The sequence below is a fragment of the Acanthopagrus latus genome, chromosome 11, assembly GCF_904848185.1.
Source record: "Acanthopagrus latus isolate v.2019 chromosome 11, fAcaLat1.1, whole genome shotgun sequence".
Classification (NCBI taxonomy): domain Eukaryota; kingdom Metazoa; phylum Chordata; class Actinopteri; order Spariformes; family Sparidae; genus Acanthopagrus; species Acanthopagrus latus.
In genome coordinates, this window is record NC_051049.1 from 3,097,850 (window position 1) to 3,117,033 (window position 19,184).

General features: G+C 40.8%; 1 protein-coding gene across 3 annotated transcripts in view; it reads left to right on the forward strand.

Annotated features, from left to right (window-relative positions):
* The window catches only part of LOC119028127 (inactive N-acetylated-alpha-linked acidic dipeptidase-like protein 2), a 393,803-nt gene that overhangs the window by 238,393 nt on the left and 136,226 nt on the right, over positions 1 to 19,184 (forward strand). For all 3 annotated transcript variants that reach the window (XM_037113698.1, XM_037113696.1, XM_037113697.1), the window contains one exon: positions 17,688 to 17,831. In XM_037113698.1, coding sequence (XP_036969593.1) covers positions 17,688 to 17,831 — 144 coding nt within the window. The remainder of the gene's footprint in view (positions 1 to 17,687; positions 17,832 to 19,184) is intronic.

The following is a 19,184-nucleotide window of genomic DNA, read 5'->3' on the forward strand; positions in this document are numbered from 1 at the left end:
CAGCTCACATGAAGGGACCACTGTAAACAGAGCCCAGCTTCAGTCCCGTTCATATTCAGCTTTAACAGGGTGACAAATTAAGATGTGGCTTATGTGGAGCGTGTTTGCTTAATTGCATTGACATAATTATTGCCGTACTCAAGACAATTTCTCTGCCCGAAGAAGGTTTTTTTTTTTTTTTCAGCGCCGTTTCGATGTGCATGTGCGAAAGAATAGAGTCCAGTGGGAAATTTGAACATCTGTGTCTGACTGCCACACTATGCCCTGGAGAGAACTGAAAATAGATGGTTTGCAAGGAATCTGCTTCAGCAGGTTGAATATCAAAAGAAAAAAAAAAAAAAAAAAAAAAAGATATAACATATGGTTAACCTGGCAATTACGTATGCTTTTGTATAGTTGCAGCTTGCACTCATTACACTTGAATAAAAGTGTTCTCAGTAATTATGTCGTCCTTCACGGGAGAACACATTTAGAAAAAAAAAAAGAGAAAAGGAGAAACAAACAGAGGCCGACTTTAGGACACCGCCGGCTGGACTCAAACTCAGCCGGCTGCAGTTTGCTGAAGTACTGCATGTATTTGTTATATTTCTCTACGAGGAGACAGAAGCAGAGGGACTGATACGAGTCGTTGCTAAACGTGGGTCGTTTCCAAAGGTTGTGATCATATGAAACATCAGAACAACAGTAGCATTGTTTAATCACAGTTAGTCTCTCAGCCTCCTCGTATGATGGGACCTCCAGAGCCAATTCAAATAAAACAGTGGTAACACTCACACACACACACACACACACACACACATTGGCATAGCTTAGTGATTTAAATATCCATTCACAGGTTCACATTCACATTTTGATCTGTGGATGTTTTAAGGATTAAGGGGCAAACCTCCTGTACAGCCTCAGAACAGAACAGTGGTGATAACATTTTAAACAGGAGCATAATGTGAGATCATATCATTTCTTAATAGTCATAGAAGCATTGATAAATTAAGTTAGACTGAGATATTAAAGACAGTGGGGTTAAAAACTTGATGTCACAGGAGGTTGAGTCGTAATAACAGGTTTGATAGTCCGGCGCCACATCGATCGCCTGTTTAAGAAGAGCGATGGGACAGAATGAGACAAGCTGAGAGGTCATGAATACATGAACAATAGCTGGGATTCTGTATTTGATATTCTCTGAATTGCTCTCCCCAGCCATTGTTCTACTTTTTCTGTTCAGCGGCCTATAACAAGTCTGTTTTTCCTTCATGGGGTTTAGTCTTCTCTCCCCGCAAAGTAAGCTTAGATTGAATGGCAATAAGCAGTGAGGCAGAATTAGTAACCAAACCCTCTATCTTCGCTGCAGTTGCCTCTTCTGGCCAATTAAGCTGTATTCCATTTCCCGCTCCTCCCTCTGCCTCTATCCTTTCTGGCCCTTGCTCCCTGCAGCTCATTTGGGATGAGAAAGACACTTAAGTCTGGCCAAATGCAAAAGTGTTTCACCCAACGAGGATTTGTTGTGGCCACGACCGTGCAGCCTTGCCCCCCAGCACACAAATTAGTTCGTATTTGAATGTGCAATAGGGATGGAGCGGATTACTGGATGGGAAGGCAGCTGCCAAAGACATTTTCTTTTTTATCTGTTCTCCTCTCTTCTCTTATGGTTTTCTCCCGTACCCCTGTGTGTGCATGTTGATCCGTCTCCAGTGTGGTTGGTATGATTCTTGCAGCCCAGTCGCCAGAATGAATGGCCGGCATTTTACATTCCTGAAAACCACAGAGCGTATGTGCAGAGGCACACTGTCATTGCTACAGCGTTCACATTACATGTACACATTACATGCAGCCAAATGAACCTGAGCTAGCCAAAGACTGCCGAAGTGCCATCACTCCATGTAGTATGTGGGCCGGATCTGAGCCACAACAATTTGCTGTAATGGAAGTCAGAAACCACAGTTTCTACATTTGTCAAACATCTTGATAGTCTTATTGGGACATCAGGACTTTTTGCAGCCACAAGACTACCACACGTTTTTGACCAGACAAGATAAAATTGGAAATTTTACATTGAGAAAAGTAAAGTTTCAAACGATACAGTACCAACATTAATTCTGGTGACTGGGTCTGATTCTTGGCTTTAAATCCAGTGGCCCAAACTGGACTTGTGGATGCCAAAACGTGTCAACAAATGTATATCTCTGATCAAAATGATGATGGAAACATATAGTCTACTGGTTTCAGTGAGGATCTGAGGAACTGATCTGTAAAGCTACCAATGGGGCCACTTGGTGACATTTAAAATACCTCATGCTGCAGACATCCCTTGTTAGCTCTTCTCACTCCCACCCCCGTGCACAGTGACCCAGTTTGATCCTCACCTAAACCCTTCTTTATAAGACTTCCTGTGCTTGGAGGGTTGACAAGCAATGCAAAACTGTTCAAGGGAAAACCAGAGCAAAGGCATTTTTAGTTACGTTCTTCACAGTTTAAACACAGTTGCCAGTTTATTACAGCCAGCCAGGGGAAAAGAAAAAAAACAAAACAAATGTAGCTCCTGCAATCCTGAGGTGTGCAGTTGCAGATTGTCCATCATGCCAGTGAGCCTATAATGACCCTGAGGTGGAATATGTAGAGAAAATAAATGAGTCCTAAAAATATCCAGAGGGGAACTCGCAGGCCAGCCCAGGACAATGTGGCTCATATATCCCTTCAGCAGGGCAGCAGGGATGGTCAGGCAGTGTAATGCATGCTCATAGGGTTTGATCCTTTCCACACACACTCACACACACACACACACACTCTGAAGCATCCTTGGGTGGGACACTTAACCTCACACCCCAACCAGAGGGAGTAAAGAGTCTCTCTCTCCTGGGGTTGAACAAAGTCTGTCAAATCAAACAGTGTGTGTTTATCCCTCTCTGACTCATTTCCCCTGTCTGTCAGTGTCATTACGTCTTTTTATCTCCCTCGACCCCTCTCTCTCTCTCCCTCCCTCCCTCCCTCCCTCCCTTTCTCCCCATAAGCAGCTTTAGAAGCACCACTCTGAGTTGAAGCCACTAGCAGAGCATGTCTTCCCTCCGGCTTACACACCAACTGCAGTGGGTCAGACTCTTTAACTGTGAGCCTTGCTGTCTATACTGCGAGATAGTCCATACAGTAGCCACTTGTCTCTCCTGCAGGGATTAAAGCCCCACTCCATAATTGCAATGCAGTGGTGCCCTCTTGTGAAACAGCATTACACCCTTGCTCTTTTTGTTTATCCTTTTACTCAGTACAGTATATTGCTGTGTAATGAAGGTATTAGTTCTCTGTGTTATGAGAATTTCCAAAGGACCAATGTAGGAGCCATACATTTGCATTAGATTTGTTTTTATTTTGGGTTGGTGACCTGATGTGGGATGGCTACATTAATTAACCTATATAATTTCACCTGTCACCTGGATCCTTGAAGAATTCAGTAAGACCTTGATGTGGACGCTGATCATTGGACGGGGTGTAATAGAAATGTCAATCCTCCAAGTCTCAGCCTCTCAGCAGCTCCATGAAGCAAGAAGCCGCTCCCACTATATTTAGTTTTTGGGGGGCTGAAAGAAGATCCACTAGTTTTGCAGTGTAACATACCTTTAATGAAGGTTATTTTATCTTCATCCTTTTGTCTCTATGTTTGCAGTTGGTTTTGGATTTAAGATATCACAAACAATAAAGATAAATGGAATATTTTTGGTACTCAATGCATTGAAATGACAGTAAACTAGTAATAGATCTGCTTTATTTGAAAAGCTCCTACGTAAATTATCGTAAGGGAGTAACTGCAGATTGCATCGTGTCATGGCTGTAGAATATTGACACAATCACCATGTAGATTGGTTCCTGATAAACTTTGCTTTCACAGTGCTATTCTGGGACTGAAATCTCCCGGGGAAAGTGAAGGCTGACTGGTGAGCCGGGCACCATCTCTATCTGCTCTCCCTTCTCCGTTATAGACTGAATAAATGAATAAACTCATGTTTCGTGCTGTGTTGTTAGTAAAAACAGAAACAATCCGACAACAGGCCCCTTCATCAGACAAAAAAATAACCAGCAGTTTCTCTTTTTTTCTGTGTTTGGTCTTGGTTTTACTGAAAACATTCAAACATATTATGAAATATGGGACAGAAAGTCTGGACTTATTTTTTTCGCTCTCCTGTGTTTTGACATTTCTCCAATCTTGATCAAGATACCAAGTCCAACCAGAGAAATATTGTAAACTGCTAATATCCCCCAAAAAACTGCATCTTAAAAGATACCACCATGAAGCAGATTCCACTGACATAAACGAGAGCATGATGGATGAGATCAGATGGATTTTCTCCTGATCTGTTGCATCGATTCATAACGGATGGTTCCAACAGATGCTTTTACGCTCTGCTGGATGCTACCCATCGAGCATTCCCGACCCTGATACATTTGCATACTTATAGTTCATACATACTGTATGTTCACTTAGGATGTGATGTACTGTACATCCCAGAAACAACAGACAACAGTTGCGAGACCAGCAGCAATTCGTTTCTGAGGCATATTTAAAATGCAAAGACAAGGATTTTAGCATTTGAATCAGCATCCCGACATATGTCCCTCCGTATTATCATGGAAATTGGCTAAAGGCTAATTCTGCTTTAACCTGGCTCCTCTCTGGATGTTGCACACTGTCTGCCACGGCTTGCTATATTCACACACAGTCAAGTGGAAATAATTGTGAGTGGCACGACCTGCGTACGCACATGTATGGGTATATATACCGCGTGCCTATGTGCACAGCTGTGTGTGACTAGTGTGTGTGTGCTTTCTCTCCAATTCCTGTAATTCTGGGCCATAACCTCAATATTAACATCTCTGTAGTCGGAACAGTTCACGCTGTTGGCATCTGATGACTTCTGACTGGCTTCATACCTCGTTATCTTCTCTGGTAAATGGAAAGGAGACCTCTGGCATGTTGCCTGTGTTTCACTCTGTGTATCATATAATTTTAGATATGTGCTTTCATGGTAGGGTGAAATATTTGTACTACTTTCAGAAAATGTCCTTTTTAGCAGCTTCTATTGAAGAGAAAATAAGATGCAGTGCTGTTTTCACACTTAAGCGTGGCTACTAAACACACTGACCATTCAAAGGGACAAAATTGCTCATCTGCCATTAGGCAATTTAGCTCATAATGGATGGACTGGTGAGGAGGGAGGTGCAGATGAATTGCTAGAGTGCAGATTAAGTGACTTTATTGCACATACTAACAGGGAAAAAGGCAAATGCCTGCTGCGTACTCATAATCTGACTAGCTATCTCCGTCAGTTTGTTTAAATTGGTTTGACTTTGTTGTAGCGCAGACTAAGTGAATGATTTATGGCCAATGTCACAATAAAAAGTCATGATAGATAACTCACCGAACATTGAATCAGTGATAAATATGTAGGTTTTGCTGTTAAAGTGGTCTAAGGCGCTTCGAGGAGGAAGATTTGAAGGAGGTTTTCTAGCCATTCGCCGCTAAGGAGTCCAGGGATTTGTTGGCTACTAGTTCACTGGTGAAATCAATCTGATGCTCATCTGGGCAGGTAAGAGAGACAAAAGCCACACAAATTATAGTGAACTGAATGGAAATCAGACAGTGTGTGATCCATCCAGCCTGTTATTGTGGCTTCTTCTTCTTGACCTCAGGACGTCAGTTGTTGGCAGCCATTCAGTGCCGCCCAGGCCACATGTTGGCATCATGTCACCATGACAACCGCTATGTTAAAAGAAATTACGTCAAATGTGCCTTAGACCCCCTCAACGATCAGTTTGAGTGATCAGATCAGAATGCCTGCTGGTGGTAGTTTACACTTCTATTTAACGCCGTCCACTTGTGCTCGGGTATAAACAGGCTTCTTGATTTTCTTTGAATCGTAAGTGTCGGGGAAAATTGCTCTAATTCGCACCGTTTGAATAAGATATCCCATAAAGTCGTAGTTAATCATTCCATTTAAACATCACAGGCTATTTCTCCTGCACTGAACTCTCTGTAGAGTCCATGATTAGCATGGAGAGAGTTGGACTACACAGGGGGTGAGACGGTGCCAGTGATGGTAGTGTCAGCGTGGTTTGGAGACTTCAGTGTTCTTCATCCCAACATGTCTGTGGTCATGTCTCTCTTTACACCGCCTCCCTCTTGTCCTCGATCACGCCTCATCTTTCTCTGTTTTTGGCAGACATTGACAGTGAGTACACCAGGGTGTTAAGAGTGTCATTAAGCTTTCATTAAAACGCCATCATCATTAGAGAAGGATTAGTTATTCCCTGGATCCACCACTTCAGCAGCTCAGGAATATCAAAACACAATCAAAGTATATTAAAACAACAATGTTGCTGGTCCACTGAGGAGCACTAGTTGGATTCCACCTGCTTATTTTTTTTATTTATTTATTTTTTTTCTCTGAGTGAACGGTGGTCTATGCTGGCAGAAGGTGCGCCTGGATCTGTCAACACCATGCCAAAAACATGTTGGCAATGAGCTTATTAGCATGTGAAAAATTCTGCATACACATATCCACATTTACACAAGAAGTAAGAGCAGTGTTGATCAAAGTGCTCAACACGGTGTGCGTCTGTGTCTGTTTGCACATTTTTTAACAAGGCCTCTGAGGATTCACCTTCGGAAACTCTTTTTCACGTTTACTTCCCGTAGATTATAAAGTTACTGTCTGCCAGAAATACTCCTGAATGATAAGTGCTGCAGTCTTATAGTGTACCTAACTCACTTCAAGTAATAATGAACGTGTTTTAAGGGCCTTTATGCATTCAGGGCAACATTTGACATGTTTTTGTAATCCTGAAAAACATTTTCAAAAACCCAACGGCCCCATAGCGCTCACTCATCCATTGCTACTGGGAGTTCAGGTACCTCTCAGGCCAGTTAAAGGAATAGATCTCTGATTATGAAGGCTTATCAGACATTAAAATACTGCACTGCGGTTTATTATGAGGAAGGACATCAGCATTTAGCCAGGTTAAGTTTATGATCACCCTCCATCTTCTGTGTAGATTTACTGTTTGTCACCAATGTTGGAGAATGGTTGGTTTCAGCTTTAACATCATACTGATGAACAGGACACAACAAGGCACAAGCAACTGGTCCAAACCACTGATGTAGTTAATTAAAATGTCTCAGCAAAGTGTTCTATCCAGTGTTCCCCACAGAGGACAAACACTAAGGTAGGATCACACACGACTAAAGGTGGTCTTATCATTAAACTTTGAAAAGTAAAAGTGTTTGAAAGTTGTGGGGATGGAAAGAAAAAATGGATTTGTTGATTTTTCAAATATTGGATTTGTGAGACTCAATCGGACATCTAATGCAGTAGCTTGAGTTTTCTTTCTTTAGATTAAGATTCATGAAGGGCGAGACAGGATCAACTTCCCTTTTTTAATGCTGATATTATTTTAATTGATACCCTTCTGTACCAGGACAAGGAAACACTCAAACATCGCTCTCTTTTAATCAGTCCTGCCCATGTCACATCCTCACTTCTTTTTCCCTTTATACCCACTGTCCAAGTGCCTGCTGAGCTCCAAGATCAGTCAGAGTCAAAGCCAACACGCTTTTGCACATGAGGTCAGTGCGTACTGTATCATGAAGCGCTCAAGAAAATCTGGATACAACATGTAAGGCAGAATTATATTCTGTTTGTGAAACAAGTCATTTTGGTTGTGTTGTGATACTCATCAAATGATCTAAACCTTTCTATAGCCAGTTCTTTTACAATACAAGCCAATGTGCATCACATGACATTGTTATTGGCCACTATGCCAAATGGGCTCCAAGGCCTGATGCTGTTCCTGGGGAGATCGGTGCACACATTGCATCCACGCAGTTGTTACATCAGTCTAGTGACAAATTTCTGCAAATAACACAAACGCAGCTTCCTGGGGACATTGGCTTCACAGAGAGGAAGTCAAGGACGCCGTCTGGTAGCATGCACAGTGAATTTGCTTGATAGGAATTCACATCTAATTTTCTGAGACCGTGGAATAACATGTCAGAAACAATGGCATCAAGAGTCCCTTTGAGGACAGTACTGACATAATGAAGAAACTGCTCTATGTGATCGGCTTTAGAAAAAGACCTTAAACGGCATTTTGCACTGACTAGACAGAGTTGCCAAAGGCGAAAGCAGGAAAGCAAGAAATAACTCCAGACCAGATGAAACAAAACTATGAATAATTCTGTCCTAATGATTAAACCAGATTTAATTTTGGCATTGTGTCTCAGAGAAACTGAATCTCTCTCTTCTCAGAAGCGGCCTCTGTCTTAACGTCGCCATGCTTGTCTCTCCTTCTTCATCTCCATCTGCTGGTGTGAGCTTAGCAAAAATGTCTAATGGTGAGGTGTCACATATTCATGGAGACGACAGGAAAGGACCCTCCTGCAGTGCTTATTAGATGTAATGCATTCCCCCTCTCTGCTTTGATCACTGTGGGAGACCATGTGATGCTTCCTGCCATCTCATTTGTTCCTTGTCTAAAATCCCCTGACTCTCTATCATCTGTCTTTTATAGTCTCTGTCTCATTCCATCTGAGAAATATGCACATGCACGTTCACCCAGACACATGACTGGCCTGACTCAGCCAAGCCTTGGGGCTACATGCTGTATCCTGCGTCTGTCTGATATGGTATAATGTGTTTTGTATGGCATGTTATGTTCTATGGTAAGTTTTATAGGGCTACAGACTTTTTTATTTATTTTTTTTTTCAACACAGGTCTATTTTTAGTCATACTGGAGACTTTGCTGTAGGGTTGACAGTGTTGGTCAGTCACTCTTTCTGTCCGTTTGTTGTTGTAGATATTATAAGTTATCGTAAGATATCTGCATTAAAATGTTTAATGTTTTTTGTATAATTTGAGTTATGTGCCGACATTATTCTAGAGGTTTTTTTCGTGGTGAGGCTGTGTTTCAACTGGTCACGTGTTGCTATAACTTCAGAGTCAGAAGGTGAGGAAAGAAGCCGACAAACGAAGCCAAACCATGTCCATTTACAAGTGTCTTGTGAATGCAAGCGATGCAAAATAACATGTTTTAGGTTAACCTCTTTGGAAACTCTTGCTGTCCCAGAAGTTTATTTCCAGTGAGGAACACTGTGAGTCACTGAGGCATTTAAGAATTATATCACTGTTGTCACTGTGACTTCTTTCAAAATGCCCAGAGTTTAAACAGACATTTGTCTTGCACTGTACACCATTACATTATTAGAATGAGTGGAAACATCATGTATTGGTGTCTATGCTGCAAATAAACAGAATGAGTTTTATTAAATCTCGTTGCCACTGAGATTACTGTTCAAAAACATTCTAATAATATAATAAGACGTGTTGTTTGTTGATGCGTTACAAAAACATATCTGTCATTTACTTTGTCTCTTGTTTAGCCTTCAGAACATATTTCATCAAACGAGAAAAATATTCAGTGGTGAGACATTTCCACTTCTTCTCAGTTTTACAGAAATTGGTTCCAGCATTTTCGAGGAAAAAAAAAAAAGGTGTGAGCTTGACACGATGCTGCCTGATGAGTAGAATATTTTTTTTCACAGTAAAATACTTTTTTTTTTCTTACATGTTTCTCTAAAGAAAAAACAACTTCTTCAGAGCTGATGGTCGTACGGCACTTGGCTGTGTCTATTTATGTTATGGAGAGCATGTTGTGTTTGTTCCTGGACTTGAGTGAAACAGCCCTCATTTAGCTCAGAACGAGTTGTTGAATGATCACATCATTTGGCAACTTAGCGGTGTTTAATTAGCAGGCCAAGAATTCAATTTGTTGGCAAGCTTTGACACACTTGAATCCTGTTTGCAGGATAAATAAACAAATACGATGAAAATAACTCTGAAAGTGAGACTAGAAATGCGTTTGTGTTTCAAACATCTTGAAATCAAGCACCCTGCGACACACACACACACACACACACACACACACACACACACACACACACACACATATATATACATACATACACGTCAATATTACCAACAGGGCACTACATTTCACCTCTGTCTGAGAGGGAACCTCTGTTTCTGGTCATTTTGAAGAAACTGGGAGACTGTCGGCACGTTTCCTTTGCAGAACTTGTTTTTTATTAGGGTTAGTATTATAAAGTTACAGCTCCATTCCTTTGAAACTGCAGGTGAAAAAAAAAAAAGATTTACTAGCATGCCTTGACGGGTAAGGCTCTTGATATTCTACATTTTTCTGTCAACGAATCCAATGAACAAATGTCTAATAGATTTTCCACACAAAAAAACATCTATTAATCCAAAACCTGATTATTCCTCAGTGCCTTAGAGCTCCACTGTTGTCCGAAAAGTAATACAAAAAAAAAAACACATGAGAGACATAAAATGAAACCCTTCTTCTTCTGAGATGTGTCACTCCACACTTCACCTTTCATGGCGCACACCTGGAGAATTCTGTTACATTGCAAACACTGTCATATATAGTCACACGGTGTGATTTGGGCAGTCACATTGCATGTCACATTTCACTTCGCTCTGCGTTTCCTCTGGCTCAAGAAACAGCATCTGGTTACCATGGGGATGACTGAAAGCACTTTCTCCGAAGCATAAATTGAAAACGTCACGTGGCTTTTTAATTTCTGTCAAGCGACGTTCCATAAATCAGGCTTTACAGCGGCTGACATGTTCCATCGATACCATGACCACACACTGTATTTTATTACCCAGCTGCTTGGAAATACTCACCAAAAGCACAGAGTGTGTATTAATTTGCTGCTCATTACAGTCCCCAACATTTTCTTTCTGTTTGAGTGATTACAGTGGCTTTTGTAGTGGCCCTTTTAGGAAATAACTGAGCCCTTCAAAAAAAAAGATTGAAACTATTTGTTATCCTCTTTAAAAGACTTAAATGTTGAAGGAATAAATGGGCTTGGGGCCAAGAGCCATGGGCATGGTCAGAGAAGAAAGAAATTGCATCATGCCACCTTTAACCTTTAATCAAATACTGGCAAAATAAAATGATGATGATGACATATCATAATTTTGCTTTAACAGCATGTCTGTCTGTTCCTTCTTTTGTCGAACTCCAAAGAAATGTTACATCTATCGTGAGACTGTCAAGGCCTCCTGAACATTACAAAAAAAAAAACACAAACTGAAATATAACAAGAGAAGAATGCAACCTTCAAAGCAACAGAATGTTTTATACATCACATTTTCACGTATCCTCCCTGCATAAGACTAATAAAAAAGATGATTTTCTGCCTCCCCTGCACGTCATAGAGTCAGACGCTGCTCTTGATTCTGTGAATTTGTCAAAATGTCAGAGGCTACACACACACACACACACACACACACACACACACACACACACACACACACACATAGAAACACTGGCCCAGTGTTGGAGATCCAGTATGTCAATCCTGGCATCAGTTAATATCAGTGTCTAGTAATGGAAAGACTGATTTACAGAGCGCAGACACTGCTCAGGTATTGATCTGTGAGTTCTCGCTTTACTGAACATTCAGAGGATGGAGAGAAGAGTAGAGAGACGAAGGACTGAAGGAGGTTAAAGTCCGAGAAGAAAGTTAACAGCAAACGAGGAGTAGATGGTGTATGAGGAGCTCGGAGTTCGATTGATCAGGTCAAATGCGTTTCTTTGTTTGTGAAGTGGCCAAGCTTCTGCAAATGCAAAAGTGCGGTCAGTTTCCACCATTTCACATAAAAATAATATCGACATCAGGCAGTCATTGTTTGCCAGTAAACAGAAAGCACAAGTAAGCTTCTCTGATACCACTCTTCTTAATTACTTGGAGCACTGCATTAATTACGTGTAAGAAGCCACTTGTCCAGACTGGATTTATGTGGAGTGGGAGAAGATGAGGGGCGAAAAGAAAAGTCCAGCATCAAAGACAATGGTGCTCGAGCATCTTATAATGAACGGTTTAGAGATAGGTCTAGCATGTAGTAATGAAGTGCTGTGAATCTCGATGCAAAGTGCTACTATGAAGGGTCCTCTTCATTCTCCATGTTTTATTTGTGGATTGATAGTCACGCTCTCTGAAAAATACTTGTATCTCAAAGTCAGAGGGCCTTATAGTTTCAGGAAGTTTAATATCGTTCCTCAAACATTTGTTAAATTTAGGGCAAGGCACATGGGAGAAGTTATCCTTTCTTACACATGGTTATCATTGGGAAAGAGTTGATTTTGACCCAAACTAAGGATTTTTGATGCCTAAACCAAACCAAATTGCGACCGAAAGCTGAAAAAAGAATATTAGATAATGAGACACAGACCCTGGTCACCTGGGTGAGAGTCCTCTGTTTATCCCACTCAGCCACAAGATCTTTCTCCAAATAAGACTTTGTTGCTTTCCAGTCAGTTGGAATGATGGTCAGGGAACAACATTAATTAAGACGTTCTCCGAACAGCACTAACATAGCGAGCTCCCTGGAGCTCTTTGAGCTAGCTCGCTAATGTATGCTCATTAGCTCAATAACTAAGGAGACAATAAGGTCATACAGTTCATTAAAGAGAAGTGAATCATTGACTGCTGTCTCATAACAGTCTGCAAGCTGGTCTTCTGTCAAGGATCAGAAGAGGTTACATGTCAGTAATACAGGATTGGTGCAACACAGCTAACAAGCTCCGTAGTTTCCTCTGGTTTCGTCTCTTCGGCTCTTTGCTCCCTCATGTCAGCGGTGTCAGTTGGTGCAAACCAACGACATATGGTCAACTATCAAACTTGATATTAATGTTGACCTGTACGAAAACCACTCAAAAACCCAACCATCTCAGCGAATCTGTTGAGATTAATGCTTTTAACTGCAACATTTTGTAGCTTGGTAGGATGATGCTTCACAAGAGTGGCTACAAAATGGAAACTGACGGTCAGGTAATCAGAAGTCAGACGTCAGAATGATGATATAGATATTAGGGAACTACTTAGTAATGTCTCTATTAATTGTTGCGATACCTTGTCCCTTGGAATGTACTGTGTTTTAAGTGTTATCTGTTTTTCCTAGCCTATCCGTCACACTTGCCATCCATTATTTCTCCTCCGTCCCTCTACTTCCCTACTTTCTCCCTGTTATCCTCATTCTCGCCCTGCAGCTCCACATCTTTCTTTCCTCACACTCCCTTGTCTTCTCATCTCTTCTGCCCTCTCTGCCCGTCTTCCCTCAACCTTCTACCTTCGTGTCACTTCATCAACTATTCAGCTGTTGCCTGATTTCCTCTCCTCTCCTCAAACCTCTCACCTCTTTCAACGATCTTGTCCAGCCATCTCCTGACCTCCCTGTTTAACATTTTATTTTTTTTTCTTTGCTTTATCCTGCGCCCTTCATTCTCTTACCCTTTGCCTCCCCCCCCGTCCGTCTTCTCTCCAGCGTCGTTCATTGATTATTTATCGCCTTGTGGAGCTGGAATGCCACACTGACACTCTCTAGACCAGCCACAGAAAGCTATTGACTAGAAGTTTGGTTCAAAGAAACCACAAGGGAATTTTTTCAAGGGTTGCTGAACTTGTCCTCACAGCTAAGGTTAGAGTATAGATTATTCACAAACTTGGACAAAGTATGGATCAGCTACAAAAGAAGCAGAAAAGTAACAATATGCTTAAGTTAATGGGGTATACAAGATGCAACTGACTGAGGAAATTAGATATTAGGGACAAAGGATGCATGCCTGAGTTATGACTTCGTCGGTAAGGGCTGATTGCGGCTCCCATTTATTTGTGAGGATATTGTAGTTTAACGATGATAAAGGGCAAGAAATAGAACACTTTATTTTTCAAGTCAGAAATGTCTTTATTCCTTAATACTAATACTGTGAAATACAGTGTTGCTGTGGTGCAAAGAGGCTCTGTTGAAAATTAAACTGTAATATGTGTCAGTTTACCTCGTTAATGTGTGATGTTCATCAGCAAGCACAGCTGCTGACCGCAGCTACTAACTTAAATCAGAAACACTTCAGTAGTTGTTGGGATATATGTTGCTGATATCATTTCCATAAAGATAATTACTCTGGTAACCAAGTTGACCAATGAATGAAGTAAAACATATGAAAATCTACTGAACTGTCTCATTTAATATGATTCCACGCCGCTGATAGCCATGGCCCGAGGCAGTATGTCCGTACGTACACCTTGAGAGAATATCTTCAAATTTGGCACGACTCAATAATTCAATAACAATAATGAAATAATGAAATTCACCGAGGCATGCAGGCTAAAAGCTGAAAGTGAGCTTTGATGAAAGCTGATTGGCCAAAGTACAATAATGCAAAACACAAGCGACAAGGGGCTGCGAACAAAACGAGAGTAATCCCAGAACAAAAAAATGTCCAAAACAAGACACAGAAACAAATCAGACAAGCCAAATAAGAGTGAGAGAAAAATACAGGGAGCGATTAACTGATGAGACACAGGTGTGCACAGACAAAGGGCTGAAAAAGAAACAGTAGCTGTGTCCCAATCCAGGGGCTGCAGCCTTTGCAGCCTTTGAAGGCAACTCCTTTAGAGAGACCTTCGCAGGCCGCGTCCACGTTGTTTTTAGTCCTGCTGATTCTAGAAGAAGAGGAGAAATAGCTCTGTCGATGGCTGGTGTGTTTCCGGTTAAGAGAGCACCGTGGAGCGGTAGACCTGTTATTTGAACCCACAGTAATGTTATCATTATAATCATTATTAAATCTGCGCCACTTGATCTCACCGTTATCTTTTTTTTTTTTCTTTGGGACAGAGCAGTGGTGCACAAAGAATCTTGGGATATGTGAGGCCAGGAAGGATAGTAGTGGTGTGTCCTCCAAAAAGAGGGAAAGGAAGGCTGCATTTGAAGAAGCCTTCACATTGGGACAGCCTATGTGCTGCATTGTGATCTAATTGGCCTTCAGATGTTCCTCCAAAGGATGCAGATCAGTGAAAAAAAGTGAAGACATACTTGGCTGTTGATTAACTATGAACTTACAGTATACACTTATAGACCTAGGCCTACAGCTGTAGCCCTCGATAAGCTCATTAGCTTTGCTGATGTGGAGCTTCAGGTGATTGTTGCTGAAATGTCAATAAAGTGATAACTTCCAGTTCACCAACAACTGCACTTCATACCTTTTATCAAAGTCTTCTCCACATGTTTTATATGAGTCTGAACGAACATTAGGGTAAACTGCAACTTGACCGGTGTGCAGAGGCAAACTGCTGCACGGCGGTAATTCTGCTTTTATTTGCTCACAGATAAATTTTCAATGGGGGCCGTTCTGTGGGGTCAGCCAACTACAGCAAGCAAGTAACAGTAACTCCAGTGGTGGATTACATTAATGTTAATGTCCTGCAGCTGCTGAAAACTGCAAAATGATTTCCGATCGAAAGTCCAAAAAAGTCTCAGGTTAGTTTATCATTCCAAAGATACTGTAGCTTAAGATGGAAATTTGAGAAGTCTAAAAAATACTCAAAATTACATATTTGAATGTCTGTGCACTTAAACTATGGTGTCTGTCAAGCTGATGCAGGCTAACAGTGTTTACTGATTAATTCGTAGTGGACTAAAATGCAATTCTAGCTATAAATACATACTTTAAACTCTTTGTCTACCTGGGATGTTCTTCAGTTGACATTGGTATACCACTGTATTGGCATGTACAATAAAACAGATGTTTTGTTTGTCCGCTTGCAGGTCTTTGTAAGCACGGCTCATTTTCTCAACACATAAAGTCAAGTCAGGTTTATCTCCATAGCCCCAAATCACATTACATGCCCCAACAAGCTTCACAAACCCACTTTAGTTGTTTGAAGTGGACAAAATATTTCAAGACAATAAAAGTGCAAAATGCAGTAATGACATTGAAAGTCATCATAAAAGATGTTAGAAAAAAGGGGGCTTAAAAACAAATGAAGACAGTTTATGTAAAGTACCTCAGGAGGACCTACGACTATCTGATTCCTAAGTCAGCCTCAATCTGAACTGGACCTCCCGTCACGATTCATCAGAAAATATAACCGATGAGGCTTTTAATCACAAACTGGTTCCTTTCACAGAGTTTATGAAAAAGTGTTATTTATGTTGATGACTGGATGATCTTGCTTGTTTATCTGACAGAACATTTGCATTGTCCCAGCAGCTTTCTGACGTGACTCATATCTTTTTCGTAGGCTTACAGAATATTAGATTGCTTGTGCCGACATTTTTTTAAACGTATTTATTTATTTTCTCTTCTGTTTAAAACACCCAAGGTTGGTAAGAGATAATGTTTGCATAAGCAGCACACAGTTTTGTATTGAAAAACTTAACTTCATACATCTGCCAGAACCTCTGCTATGGTAACTATTAATGGGTGTGTGGACTTCAATGCCAGTGAAGCTTTGAAAGGACTAAAAGCCCCAAAGATTTCCTGAAATCAGAGGGTATCTCCTGTTTTCAACATCAAACCCAGAATGTAAGATTACACGGTGTTGTGCTGTGTTTTCGTCTGTGTATGTAATTGGGTTGAACTCTGTAAAATCTACTGCGTATCAACCTCCGTTAACTAAAGTCTGTCTATGAAGGTTTAAAGCGCTTTTCTCAGGCATTATATGACAGAGAGTTTCTCTCATCTGTGATCTCTCAAGAGTCATTCAACTATTCCCTCAATCACCCTCCACTTGAATACAACATGTAAGATATAAGATGGCCATAGTATTTCTTTAAGTACTGTTCTTTTCTGTAACAGCCAACTTCGTGCTGGTACTTACCACTCGGGCCCGACTTCTTCTGTAATTATACAACAACAAAAGAGTTTTGTAATTCACACCAAGCTGTTGGGGTTCAGTGTCTTGCACATGAATACGTGGACATGTACCAGTATGTGGCGACTGATGTATACAATACACATATGTTGTGTAACGGACCTGCAGGAAACATCAGTCTCCTAACAAGGGTAAAGCTGTGAAGGACAAACAGCAGCTCTGGTAGCCTACAAACAACAGTGAGATAAGAGTGCAGTCAGGCTGATCAGGACCCGCTGCCCATAACAATTACTGAGAGATGAAATAAACAACACACACACACATACACACACTTTGAGCCTTATCATACAACAGCCTCCACTGTGTTGTTAATAGTATTATTGTGTCATTTTTTGCTTTGAAGAATCATATACTGTGGAAGAGGAGGGGAGTATAAAGATGTGCATCCACATCATATGAACCTTTTTATATCATGGCTAGTGTTGTCACTATACACTATGTTGTAAATATTGAAATATGTCACCGTGTTTAATACCACGGAGCAAAATATAACAAGGTTTGTGTACTGTGTGTTACACACAACAGCATTTAAGGTAATTTACTTATGACTGTATCGGTCGGCCATTTTTATAACACTGCTTTGTTACAAGTAACAGTCCTGCATTCAACATCTTAAGTAAAAGTACAAAAATCAAATTACACTTTGATTACCAATTTAATCAATTTCGGAATAATGTGTATTTTGACACTGTTTTTTTTTTTTTTTTACATGAGAACCAGGCAATCAGTTGCCATAAGAATACAAACTTCCATCAGGATAAAGCGATGAGAGGACAGAGACCTCTGTAACACTGGAATCACCCGAGTTTGAATAGAACACTGCTTGTTTTTCTGCAATTTTTTTTCTGACTGTTCTGTTTCATTCTCAGTTCATTTTTCGTTTTTTTTTTGTGTGTTTCTCTGCAGGTGAGGTGTCAAGAGAGGCTGGAGGAAGTCTGACATCTCTGTTGGTTCAGCCCATCTCCGCCTTCCTGGCCAAGACCTTGCTGTCCTCTTCATCTGCAGGGCAGGGAGACTCCTGTGTTCCTCTAGCCATGCCTCCCAATGCAGGTGAATACACAGAGTACAGTGTGACGGAACTGCTGCACCAGTCTTGGACCAAATATTAGAAATGATTACAGTGTGCACAATTAATGTACAGAATCTAAAGACTGACGGGAAGATTTGCGCTGCGTTTGTGGTGATACAGGTGATAGACGGGACCATTGCGATGGAGACACTTTGGGTAGTTTGTAAGGTGCTTTCAAGTAGCTTTGATTATCTGCGTGGTGGGATTTACTGTAAGGCGTCAGCTGAGGTGCTCAAACATCAGGGAGGAGTTTGTGGTACCACTTTTCACCATCTCAGGTTCAAAGGTTTAATAAAACATAAAAACAAAAAAAACGAGGAGAGAGAAGAGTCTGCCTTCATCAGCAAAGATGATAATTCAGGTGTATGCCAATCTCTAGTTTCTTTCCAGGAACAGAGTGGACACTGCGTATGTATCTGTAGGACCCCTGAACGCCCCCAGGAGGAGCAGGAGGACGTGGCTGAAGGAGAATGTCTGGACGCCACATTCTCCACAGACACAGAACAGAAAAGGATTGTGTTTCGTATCTAAATGTGTCAGCTATTTGAGATTATTCTGAAATAAAAAAGAAATTTCATCTACAAGTATTTGGCATGATGGCAGTCTTGATCATATAATAGTCTGTCCCACCGATACCCTGCTGCTTCCAATTACAAGCTTTGTAGGGGTCTGTGATGTCATGTTGCTGTTAACAGAACATACAAATGCTCTTCTTTGATTCAGACTAGAGTTGAAATGATTGAGTCTGTTCAACAATTAACAACAACATGACCTGCATATATATATTTAATATAGTATTTACCTGGTGCCAGTTTCTTAACTCCAGTGGCCGTAATCAAAGCCTTGCATGTAACCAAAAGCTGACTTATTTTTTGAATTGTGTTATGGAAGTGAAACCTAAAACTGTGATCTTTTCCTAAACCTAACCAAGTATGTCAGTTGCCCAAGTCCTGTTTCATAATGTTAACAGTTAATATGCTAAATGTTTTATCAGCAGACGTTATTTTGAATTTTTTACCTCATCCAGTGCTGATCCTAATGATATCATATTATTCTACCACTATGAATTAATTTAATAGTTGTAGCAATAGAACCTTAATGGTTCTGTTGGCAAAAGCAATTCAAAGTACTATTTGTTATAACATCATTAGCAGCAGTAAAAGTCCCCCAGCTAAAAAAAAAAAAAAAAACCTTTGTCGGTAAATGCCCAGGTATATTTCAATTATATTACTACTGCATGGCGGTAACCATTTGAACCCAAACCATGATATTTGTGAGGCCTGAACAAAGTTGTGTTGTGCCCAAACCTCACCGAATCTTAATTATTGTGGTAT